The sequence below is a fragment of the Pelodiscus sinensis genome, chromosome 1 (genome assembly GCF_052426305.1).
Source record: "Pelodiscus sinensis isolate ZL-2025 chromosome 1, ASM5242630v1, whole genome shotgun sequence".
Lineage (NCBI taxonomy): Eukaryota > Metazoa > Chordata > Testudines > Trionychidae > Pelodiscus > Pelodiscus sinensis.
The window spans coordinates 272,122,485-272,134,775 of NC_143052.1; the positions used below are offsets into that span (position 1 = coordinate 272,122,485).

Sequence of the window (12,291 nt, forward strand, 5' to 3'; positions counted from 1 at the left end):
GGCAAACTACAAAAATATATGAACTGCTCTTACAATGAGCCTTCTTGAAAGAAAATTCTATCCCTACTGATATGTTTTAAACAAATCATTCTGAAATCATTTGGCTGGTTTATAGGTCTGTAAGTAGAACTGGTTGAAACACCATTTTTCTCAAGCAAAAATTATGAACTTTTCATTCCAATATGTTTACTTGAATTTTTGCAGGGAAGTTCAAAACCAAATGTATATCACATCAACATATTGCAATTCACTTTTTAAAATAGAATATTTTGATTTTCAGTTTGGGAATTTCTACTGAATCTTCTAATCTGCCCCACCCTCCCTTCCCTCCTTTTTGCTATTGATAGCAATAAACCCCCTGGATGATTTTATTTTGTTTCCCCTTTTCCCCTTCTTTTTCCACTCTAAATTTCCTCTCTCAAAATTGGAAAAGTTGCAAAAGTGCCAAAAGGAAAAATGAAATTTAACTCTGCCATTGTCTAATGTTTCCAGAATTTGATAGGTTTTGAAAAATAGCCCATCCAAAGTTCAATAATAAAAGTTAACAGTGAGGAGTCCTGTGGCACCTTAAAGAGTAACAGACTTATTTGTGCATAAGCTTTCACGGGTAAAAAACAGTTCATGTATTTGATGCAGTGGTTTTTACTCATGAAAGCTTATTCCCAAATAAGGCTGTTAGGGTATGTCTACACTACCCCGCTAGTTCAAACTAGCGGGGTAATGTAGGCATACCGCACTTGCAAATGAAGCCCGGGATTTGAATTTCCCGGGCTTCATTTGCATAAACTGGGCGCCGCCATTTTTAAAACCCTGCTCGTTCGAACCCCGTGCCGCGTGCCTACACGCGGCACGAACTAGGTAGTTCGGACTAGGCTTCCTAGTCCGAACTACCGTTACTCCTCATTCCACGAGGAGTAACGGTAGTTCGGACTAGGAAGCCTAGTCCGAACTACCTAGTTCGTGCCGCGTGTAGCCGCGCGGCACAGGGTTCGAACGAGCAGGGACTTTAAAATGGCGGTGCCCATTTTATGCAAATGAAGCTCGGGAAATTCAAATCCCGGGCTTCATTTGCAAGTGCGGTATGCCTACATTACCCTCCTAGTTCGAACTAGGAGGGTAGTGTAGACATACCCTTAGCCTGTAAGATGCAATAGGACTCTTCTTTGTTTTTGCAGATAGTTAACAATTCTAACCATGTTAGTCTATGTACAGTAAAACTCCCATGGTCCGGCATGTGATGGTCCGGCATCATCAGGAACCCGGAAGTGTTCCGGACAGCTGGACCATTGGAGCTGCTCTGCCCCCAGCTTCCCCGATTCAGCAACTGCTAAAACCGACCAGCGCTGAATCCGGGAAGCAGAGGGCAGAACAGCTGGAGTGCTGTCGGGTAGGTCCAGTAGCGCTGCACTTCGGGGCTGCGGGACCAACCCGGCAGCACCCCAGCTATTCTGCCCCAGGTGTCCCCGATTCAGCCGCTGCTGAAACTGACCAGCAGCGGCTGAATCAGGGACTCCTGGGGCAGAGCCAGACTATCAGAAGGGGGGGCTATGAGGGGGGTCTGGGGTAGCATCCCCCCACCCCACCCCAGACCCCTCATAGCCCCCCCTTCTGATAGTCCGGCATATCTGATAATCCAGGACCCCCTGGGTCCTAAAGGTGCCGTATTATCGGAAGTTTACTGTAATATAGAATCTGGGAGCCAGACCTGGGAACAGAACCTACGACTACTGAATAGCAATCTTGTATCCTTCTCTTAGCAAGGGAATCCCTGTCTACGAGTATGTAGTTTAACTGTACCTGAAGTAAACGTTCTTGTTCTTTCTGCCATTTTTCCTGTCGTTTTCTCTCTTCTTCTTGGTCCCAAGCCCGACGACTAGGAACATTAATAGATGGAACTGGAAGCTAAAACATCCCAAAAAGAGGATCATTAGATGGAAAAAGGATATCGATCCACTATCATTTTAATGCACCTATTTTTAAAAGCTAGATATAAAAGCCTTTATAAATATTAGCTACAACTCCGAGCAATGAAAAGCTACAGTACCACTCTTACAACATTAAACTGTAACTATTCTTACAAGCTTTAGAAAAGGTTTAAAATCAACAAACTGGATAGGTGTCTGACCAAATTAAGAGCATGAAATAAGAACAGGAAACTAAAAAGCAGGGTTCTCTGAAATAAACCAAGCCAGACAAACTGATAACCTTTTACATTAATTTACTTTATTTAGCAATTTGTGAATAGTACTCACATCAGACATTGCAGGCTCTGAACCTCCTACAGGATTTAGGAAAAACAGAAAAAAATGGAAAACACATTACAATTATGTGCTGTTACAAGGTTTGTTTAAATGTGAAACGTTTCACTGGTATGAAATCTTAGTTTTAACTGCAAACCATACTGGTTTCATTTAACCCTATACACTTTATGTAGGTCAAAGAATTATGAGACATCAAACTAATGTATATGTATCCTGGAAGTCTCTGAAAAGGAGAATAACCTTGCAACACATTCAAATGCTTGCAGGCACTGCTTACAATCACGTGATCTTGAATTTGCAGTACATCCCCAACCATAAAAACATGAATTACCATTTCCCATAGCTATTCTGGGGAAAAAAGAGCCAATGTTTTGTCATAACCCAATAATCTACTTTCTTAACCTATACAGTTGTTAGAATCATAAAATATTAGAACTGCACAGCATCTCAAGAGGTCCCCTGCGCTAATAGCAGAACCATCTAGTCCCCTGCCCTAATAGCAGAACCATCTAGATCATCTCTGACAGACGTCTGTCTAACCTGCTCTTAAATATCTCCAATGATGGAGATTCCACAATCTCCACAGGCAATTTATTCTAGTGTTTAACTATCGACAGTTAGGAAGCTTTTCCTAACGTCCATCCTAATCTGTTAGGATATAGCTATACTGCTTATACAGTAAAACCTGTGTTATCTGGCATGCCCGGGGTTAGGGTATGCCGGTAACCTAAACATTCTGGTTATCTGAGGGGGGAGCTGTGCAGGGCTTACGGGGGCGGGGGGGGGGGGGGGCCATGGAAGCCATGCGGGAGCTGGGATGTGGCCTGCTAGGGCAGGCCAGGAGCCGTGGAGGAGAGGGTGGCCTGATGAGGGGAAGTGGGAGCTGGAGGCGGCCTGCTGGGAGGAGAGGGGTGGGAGCTGTGGGGGGGAGGGCTGGCCTGCCAGGAGCCACAGGAGGAGCCGAGATGCTTGCTGCTTTCCTCCGGCTGCCGTTCGCCCCTCCCCCAGATATGTACTGCACACTCGTCTGAGGAGCATCTCGGCACTTAAAGGTCCAGTTCCTTTTTTTTTTTTTTTTTTTTTTGCTTTTCCTGGCGACAGATATTTGCCGGTTTCTACAGTTTTCTGGATTCTTAAGTTCCAGATAGCTCAAGTTTTACTGTATATTCAGAATGATAGACGCACATTTTACTTGTATTAATGCCAATGGGCCTTCCAATAGTAACTAATCTTCCATTATAAACCAACAGCTTCTCCAAACTTAGTAGCATGTGTCAAACCTGATGATATTTGAAGGTTGGCACCTTAGCTCTTAGCTTATGCCATTGGGATAATAAAATGCACACATTGCACTGACAAACTAACCACTGAAGAATCACACACTTATGAGAATCACACACTTATGACTCAAGTTGTTTTAGTTTTTTAAACATCAATTTATCTATCTACTTTTGTTGTTCCAAATAACCAATAGTTTAGACCATAGACTCACCTGCAAAATTTAATTTTGTTGGGAAAAAAAAGTCACAGGAAAGCAACATATTGGTACTTACTACAGTATAACATAACAGTTGAGAAAAACAGCAAATTTGGTGTGCAAAAGTGTCTAATGATTGTCAGGTCTTTATATTAATCAACTATGTATCTTCAAAAACAGGAATTTATAATTAAGAGACTAAATAAAAGCTCCTTAAGTGAAACTATTAACATACTATATATTTTAACTATTAATAGAATGTGTATGTGGATATTAATAGCATGCCTTACTATAGGAAAGATTTTTTGCAAACAAGGGGGAAAGGACTGCATATAAAATAATGTTAAATTATACAAGGAAAACTTAAAATATTTAACCAAGGAAAATATAGTAACATAATGACAGTCTGTTATAACTTCATTATGTTTAAACACACAAAGTAGAAATTTATCAATGAACATTATGAAATGTGCAGTGGCATTTCAAAGTCAGTTTAAAAAGAGAACCACTCAGAGTAAAATACTAGCTATCCTGGACTCAATGACAAAACTCCATTGACTTCCAGGGATCCACTCAAAGTCTACAGAAAAATACTGAAACGAACAGTTTTGAACATAGTATTAGATATTTTACATTAGTGAAAATAGATGTGACATGCGAAACATCAGAAAAGCAACCCCACAAAACTGCAGCAGACATTTTTACATACCTTAAAGCACAAAATAATAATGTAAAATTAATTTGTTTCAAAATTTGTATTGTGTTTTCTTGGACTTAAGTCATTGTTACATGCCTTAAAATGGCAGGTCAACCACTGTATTGTATTTTATCAGTTTGGATGCAAATGAAAAACAGCAGCTGTGAATCAACTGATTTTACTGTTAAATATTTTAACAGCTCATTGGCCTATGCACTAAAATTGTGCTGGAATGGTTAGTTTTAAGCTGTTTTGTAGGGAGTTGCAAACCTGAAACAAATCTTTTACCGGCGGAAAAAAGTGTTTTGAACAGCGTCTCAGAGGTTTAAAAGGTTTTACATATACAAAAGAACACACAAAGACCCATTACCACAAAGGTAGACCCATGAATTGTAATAACAATCTGATGACCCTGAAGAAAGAACGGAAATGGATTATGTAGCTTTTCCATGTTTGCAACAAAACACTGAAGAGGCTTAGTACCCAGCACCAGAGACCAGCACCAGAATAAGAAGAATGCACAATGGGAACAATTTCATGACAGTACATGAAATGTGAGTTTTTTGTTTTACCTTGTTCAAAAAATTGTGACCGTCTTTTTAAGTTTTTCAAAGAAATAGGTTCAGATTCTATTTGAAAAATACAAAGAATACAAAGAAGTCAATACGGTGCTGTCTATGTATTTTTAATGACTATCACCACTGGATAACATTTATCAGAAGGACAGAAAAAAAATCTAACCTTTTATTACAAGAAATTCAAGGTTTTTAGTAGATTAAACCACACAGAGGTTAGTACAGGTCGAACCTTCCTTGTCTGGCACCCTTGGGACCTGAGTAGTCCCGAACCATGGAGTTTGCGGAACAAGGGGAGGGTTAAGGCTCCCTTCCTGGCTGGGGCTGCACTCCCTGCCACTGAATCCAGCCCCCCACCATGCCAGCCCTGAATGGGGCTGTGTTCGCCACTGTGCCACGGCCCTGCTGCCACTACCCCCCAGCCGGGGCTGCGTCCCCCATTGCATCAATCCAGGTTGTGCACCTCGCTGGCAGCCCTGCTGACTCCAGTCCTGACTGGGGCTGCGCTCTCCTGACTGCTGACCATGCTGCCTTCAGCCCTGGCTGGGGCTGCGCTCCCCACAGCCAGCCCCGACCGGGACTTCGCCCCTGCCCCCACTCCCCTACCCTGAGGCTGTTTCTCCCACTGCACCAGCAGCCCCAAGTGGGACTGCGTTCCTAGCTGCTGACCTCACTGCCTGCAGCCCCAGTTGGGGTTGAGCTTTGCTGTCAACCCTGGTCAGGGCTGTGCACCCCACCACACCAGCGCCTCTGGGGATGCACTCCCCACTGCCAGCATCTGAACCTGGGCACCTGGGGCTCTCTGGTTCAGCAATATCTGTGGTTCTGCCAGACCATGGATGTTGCCAGACCAGAGTCCCAGATTTTAGAGGTTCAACCTGTACTTCATTTTAGCAGAATTACTATCCATCTATTACAACAGCATGATTGACCCACTTTGTGTGGGGCTGGAGATTGGGTGGCAATATTTTTCTTACCCAAGATCGCATCTCATTTTAAAAGTCTCCAGTAGATTTTACAAATTCCGATTCCTTGGCACCTTCTCTTCTCTACTCGCCTCAATTTAACTGAGTCAAGTACAATGGTGCTTTGGCTTGGTTATACATTTCCCTGTTCACAAAGCTCACCTGTAACCCACCATGACTACAATACCCTGTAATTGCATAAATAGTTCCCATTAGGGAGTTAGAATTCTATTAGGAGGTTTAAGTGCCTACTTTACTTCCTCCTCCTACCTTCCCCCAAGGTTACTTTTACTAACAAGGGGTCACTAAAAGTTATGGAACAGAGCCAACAATATACAGTGCAGATATAAAAAAAAATTATCATACTTGAGCTAGAGCAAAATAGAGATCTGAATGCTCCAGGAAGGAGGTTGGAAGGGGAAACCCCTTCCCCCCACATACTGAGATTCTTAAAAATAGAGGACGGACTGATGATCATAAGGAATCTTTCTGTTTCAACCACCATTGCAGAATAGATAGGAGGAGTTAAGTTTCTGTGTCTTCTTGTTTCTCCTTTCTTATCCTACCATAGTCAGTCTACACCCAGTCATGCTAAGATTTAGGCACTTATCTGCGCTTTGTTTGCAGTTTTTAAACTATTCAATGCTCCCTAGAACACCAGACTCTTAAATGCAGTTGGATCCATGAGATACCCTTTAGCTTTCATTTTGTCAAAGGTTTGACATTTATTTCACTGTATTAAGTTAGCAATATTTAAAGGTAAACTCATGTTTTCTCCTTTCAATTAGCAGCTGAAAATGTTGGCAATTACCTTTTTGTTCATTAGAGCTCAGATCTGCTTGCATTCCATTTATCATTTTTCCTTCAGGATCCTACACATAGAAAACAATATTAGTACACTTTCCTGTGAATTAAGTTTTATATTTCCTCTCTCAGAAATTCTACACAGCAAAGCATGTCAGGTTGTTATGAATTCCTCAATTTTCCAAAATTGTTTACATCTCTTGCATATATTTTATATAATAAAAAGACCATATGTGCTGGGATTTATAACCAACTGTAAGTTGATGGCCTGAAAGGAAATCATTAATTCTCCAGAAAATGTCATGGGCCAAGATGGATATCCCAGTATTTTGTTTCAAAATAAGAGCATTTTCTGTTTCTTGGAATGGTCACATTCATTTAAACTGTCATTGGAAATCCACTGTATTGAGCATTTCTAAAGAATTAATGTTCTGAGGCTTATTATAATAAGAAGTTATGATTAAACTTAACACACTGCATTTTTTGGAATTGTTTTCATGCTCATATGGGCATACAACGGCCACTCAAAATGTGGTGGTATCCTTAAACAACATCATCTCAATATTAGCAGCATCCCATCTGTTTCCTGCATTATGTAAGTGAAGGGAATACTGCCAACTCCACAGTAACTTCATCTAAGACCATGTCTCCACTTGCCACACCAGAGATTGATCTTCTGGCATTTGATTTAGCAGGTCTAGTAAAGACCCGCTAAATCAAACTCATAGGGTACCCCCATCAGCACTCATAGTCCTGAGCAACTGAAGCCAACAGGAACATTTATTTTTGTTGATCTCCTGCTATGAAGATGGCACAGAACCTTGAATTAAGGTACGAGGACTCCAGCCACGTAATTAAAATAGCTTGAGTTGCATATCTTAATTCAATCTTTCCCGATAGTGTAGACCTGGCCTCAAGGAAGCTGACATGAGCATTTGCTCATGTTGGCCTCCTACTACAAAGATGGTGCCAAGCTTGGCTCAAGGTAAGCTGACTCCAGCTACGCATTTTACATAGCTGGAGTTGCATATCTTAAGACATCCTTCTGCGTCTAGTGTAGACTTGTTCTGCAGCAAAACCAGCAAAATTGAAAAGGTGACTGCTACATATACTTAACTTAAGAACATTTCAGTACACAAACAATATGACCACAAAACCTAACTGCTCCTCCCTCCTTGTCTATTGACCAAAATCACCAACCTACATTCAGTAAGGATCATCATGCAGCTAGGAAGACCAAATGGTATGATGTTACTCAGAATAAATTAGTAAATGCTAGATGCAAGGGAAAATTAAACCCCTAGACTCAATTAGGATAAAGGGGAATCAAGGAACCCTATGATTCTGTATCAGTCTGCTGCAGACATCAAGAGCAGTCTAGTAAACTGCTCTTTTACGTCAGTGGAAGACTAAAAAAAGCTGAGTTCCAAACTGCGAAGTCCTCAGTTCACCCCTATTTTGGGATGAAAGTGCCACCTAGTATAAGGGTTGCCACCACTAAGTTTAGCTCAATGGGGAGTTCCTCTCCACAAGGGGAAGGATCCACTGGCTATTCATGGCTGAAATATAACTTCTCTGAGCTGCTCATTCAGAAGAATGTGCCCCCATGTCTGAAACTACATTAGTGCTAAAATAATTTTATCATGCAATTTTATATATTTATGCAGAGATCAGTTGCCTAAAAACTTAATTGCTACCAGAACAAAACATTGCCACCATGTCATTCTGTAAATCCACATAATGTTACAGTAGTTTCGTATGAAAGTAAGAGTCACAGGAATTAATGTATTTAAGGAGATTCTAGTTAGAAAGCAAAATAAAAACTGACTCCCTGGAATTGCTACATCTTATTCCTCCGAGACATTACAGCTTTTCCTTCATTTCTCCTTCCAATACACCAACTCCCTGTTTTCTCACCCAAAAAATTCTTACCGAATTTTGAAGGCTATTGGAGAACTCTCTTTTGGCCGATATGTTTGAAGACTTGGTAGAATTGTGATCTCCAGAAATCGCATCAATCCATTTGCTTTCAGGTGTACCTACAATGTTGGTAGCCATACTGGTAAGATTGAGGACTTTATGCCTTACATATGGCAGGGAAGGTTGGTCTTTGCCCCAATCTGATTGGCACATGGAGATCAAGAAGTGAATGTGAACAGAAAAGTCAAAGTATAAAGAACAAAAAGTTAGTGAAAACACATTTTCATTTAAAAAAAAGACATGAAGAGGCAGAAAGATGAAGTAGGTAGAATTTGTAAAGGCAGGAAATCATTAGGGCTTTTAGAAACAGACCACCTTCCCACAAAAAGCAAGAGTTAGTCAAAAGATGTGCTTGCAAAACACTAGCAAGTGTACTAAAATTCATTATATAAACATGAAGTTCCTTAGATCAATATTACAAATATTCATATCAATAGAAAGTTATTTTTTCCACAAGAGCTTCTTTGGTAAGGACAACATTCTCTCAGCTATAATCAAAGCCATAGGGAGGAGTGTGCAGTAAGCTGCATTTTAATGGACACTCTGCTCCTGAAGCATTATCTACAAGATTTACAGGAGTACAATCTGTCAAATTTGCCCCTGCAAATTTATCGGTGGATGTTATCATCCACACTACAATTGATTAGACCACACAGGTATTGAGTTTCAGTGGTAGCCTCTTTCTTTCTGGTTACTATGTAGATTAAGGTGCATTGTCCCCATTCTAACTTCTGGGCAAAGATTTTGGCTCCAGTGCCAAAAAGACCATCTAAACCAAAGCAGCAAAATCGGTAAAGAGAGTGGCTACCCCTGGCTAGTATCTACATTGTCCTCAACCAGAAATTCAATTTAGGAGATTGACTCGCAAGTGACCTTCTCTTCATGCAGGAGATGCGTGTAAAAACAAGAAGCTCCTCAATCGATAAATGACTTAAAACAACTTAAAGGCCCCCTAATCAGTCAGGGTCTCCGTGAGAAGCTTCTTGGATTTCTCTCAACCACTGACCCCACTACCATCTAGCCCAAATGCACTGTTAACCAAACAAGCTGTGACAAACCATTTTGTTTGTTTTTTAAAACTAATAACCTTTTCTAACACATGAACCTGTGGGCTCTACAGGGAAAGAAAGTCCTTTCCTGATCCTATAAAAGGGGCAGGCCCACAACAGATCCAGATTCCCAGCAAGGCAGCTACACAACCCATCCAGAAAGTAGGGGGCATGCTGCAGGGCCAGAATGGTGCTACTATGAGAAGGTAATTTTAAATGCCAAGTGGATGGGCTGAGTGAACTAATCAGCTTACAACCTTCCCCAAATAGCTGATCACAGCTCAGAGGGACAATAGCAAGCTCTGTGGTGCATTTCACACACTTTCTTTATTCTGAGAGAGATGCAGGGTAGAGTGTTATTAGGAAAAAGAGGAATCGCTGCCTCTTGCAGATGGTAGGAAGGAGCCCATGAGTAGACATCCCCTCCTGGTATGACAGAACTACCCTTCACTCCTAAATGTGAGGTGGCACATAAGGAGCATTTTCAGTTCTTTTCGGTGGTGTCTTTATGTATGTAACACATACAAACAGCTATGCACTCCTCAAAAATTAAACCAATACATGACAGAGTGGTCACTAGTATAGTTAGCAAACTTGCTAGTGAAGTTATTTGCGATACAAACCACGTAAAAAAGAAACCCCCAAGTTGTCTTATAAAACAGACACACTAACAAAGCACTTGGGCTCCAAAAAGATGTTAAAGCAAGGACTACAGGCTTCAAATCCATCAGAGAAACTTCACTAACTATATAGCTTATTTACTTTATGCAACAGGGTACTTGCCCTGTGAAAACTCACCATTTTTCCCATATCGTCTGACATCCATGACCAGGTTTCCAGTTTCTAGTGCATTGGCCATGGCTTCTTCCCACTGATTATGGTCCATTTGTGAAGCCCTTGTGCCATCAACAGCAATGATTTCATCATCTACTCGTAGCTGGCAAAGGTCTGCAGGGCTACCTAACAGATCAGACAAAAATTCCTCATGTCTGGATATTCCTATAGTACTTCTACTATAGTGAGGATGAAGAAAGTGGCTGTTCAGTTTTTTGTTTTTCTCCCCAAGAAACAAAGTGCCTCGCCAAAAACTTCAGTAAACTTTTGTGAAACTTTCTATTGTACACTGGCCTCTCCAGGGAATGTAATTCTGGGCATCTTGGTTAGTGCAGAAGTACTCTGCAGTTTTCTATTATAAAATAGACCTGTGGAAGTTGAATGGGAACAAGAAACTTTCAGATTTGCATTTAATATTGCAGCTAGCCTGTTCACTGAAGTTAGCCTGTTCACTGCAAATTTTTACTGTCTTTCACACTAGCCCAGATCTTATTGACAAGATAGGGCAGGCATTCGGATACCTGTTGATAACGATAAGCTGAATTTAAACTGATGCAGTTACATAAACGGAGCCAACATGTAACAAGATTATCAGGGTGGTAAAATTGCTATGGAATGATTAGTGAATACTGATGTCATGGTATCAACATGTCAGTAAGTACAATTATTTACTCCATATTATCTAAGAAGACTTTTCTAAATGAAAACATTGATTTAACTTGCGTTAGACTTAGTGTTATGTCTAATATAGCCACATATTGTTTTACCTCAAAGGAGAAATCCATGATTACGAGTGGTTTAAAACATGGCCTAAGCTTTTATTTTAAAGTAAACATGTCAGGTGATTGTTACACAATTATTTTTCTCCCTGTGAAAAGAAATGCAACCAAGTGCCAGCCCAACGTGAAGCTTCCAGTAGTGTTTTCTTTCCTCTTGTTTAAAGCCTGTCTTATTGTAAGGTAATATTTTAGTTGTAACCAAGGACACTAATATGCAGTGAATGTTACTGAAAAATATCAGTGTATTCCCCAATTACTGGTAGTTTATAATTTTGGAGGAAGGGAGGAGTTGGATGAAAAATTTTTGGGTTGTTTTATAAAAACCAGCAATACGATACAACAAAATACAAATTTGTTTTTTAATCAGCGTCTCAAGTTCCTTGTAGTTTTAAAGTTAGATTTATTGCTATAGGAAAAAAAATTATGAATCCTCGATATTAGTAAATACATGAAAACATTTCTGAGTACTTATTACCACATCAAATGAAACTCTGCACAATTAATTTACTTGAAAAAATAGTTCATGAAGATATTTAAAAAGCTACAGTTACTCATAGAATATAATATTTTACAATCTTTAACACAGTGAAGAAAAATAAACCCGAAATTTAAAAAAAAAACCCTCTACATTGGAAAGGTATTTGAGCACTTATCTCTACAGGTTTTAAGAGGAAGTGAAGCCTTTTAAAATATACTACAAGAATGGTGCGTTCTATATTTTATACGCATGCCCATGTGACATCTCTAAGTAGGTAACTGTATTTAACAGACATTATGAGGCCATAAAATAATGCCATAAATAAATCAGAATTTACCCCACTGCTATGGATGCAAGTCTTTTTTACTTCAAAATAAATTTTCTAATATTTC

The 12,291-nt window shown here is 40.2% G+C and overlaps 1 protein-coding gene across 15 annotated transcripts in view; it reads right to left on the reverse strand.

The window, feature by feature from the left end:
- The window catches only part of LMO7 (LIM domain 7), a 176,930-nt gene that overhangs the window by 23,491 nt on the left and 141,148 nt on the right, over window positions 1-12,291 (reverse strand). For 10 of the 15 annotated variants that reach the window (XM_075918868.2, XM_075918867.2, XM_075918869.2 and 7 more), the window contains 6 exons: window positions 10,607-10,768; window positions 8,712-8,899; window positions 6,787-6,847; window positions 5,008-5,064; window positions 2,253-2,278; window positions 1,798-1,902 (listed from right to left, as the gene is read on the reverse strand). In XM_075918868.2, coding sequence (XP_075774983.2) covers window positions 1,798-1,902; window positions 2,253-2,278; window positions 5,008-5,064; window positions 6,787-6,847; window positions 8,712-8,899; window positions 10,607-10,768 — 599 coding nt within the window. The remainder of the gene's footprint in view (window positions 1-1,797; window positions 1,903-2,252; window positions 2,279-5,007; window positions 5,065-6,786; window positions 6,848-8,711; window positions 8,900-10,606; window positions 10,769-12,291) is intronic. The other 5 variants (XM_075918873.2, XM_075918880.2, XM_075918882.2 and 2 more) reach the window with 2 other exon arrangements.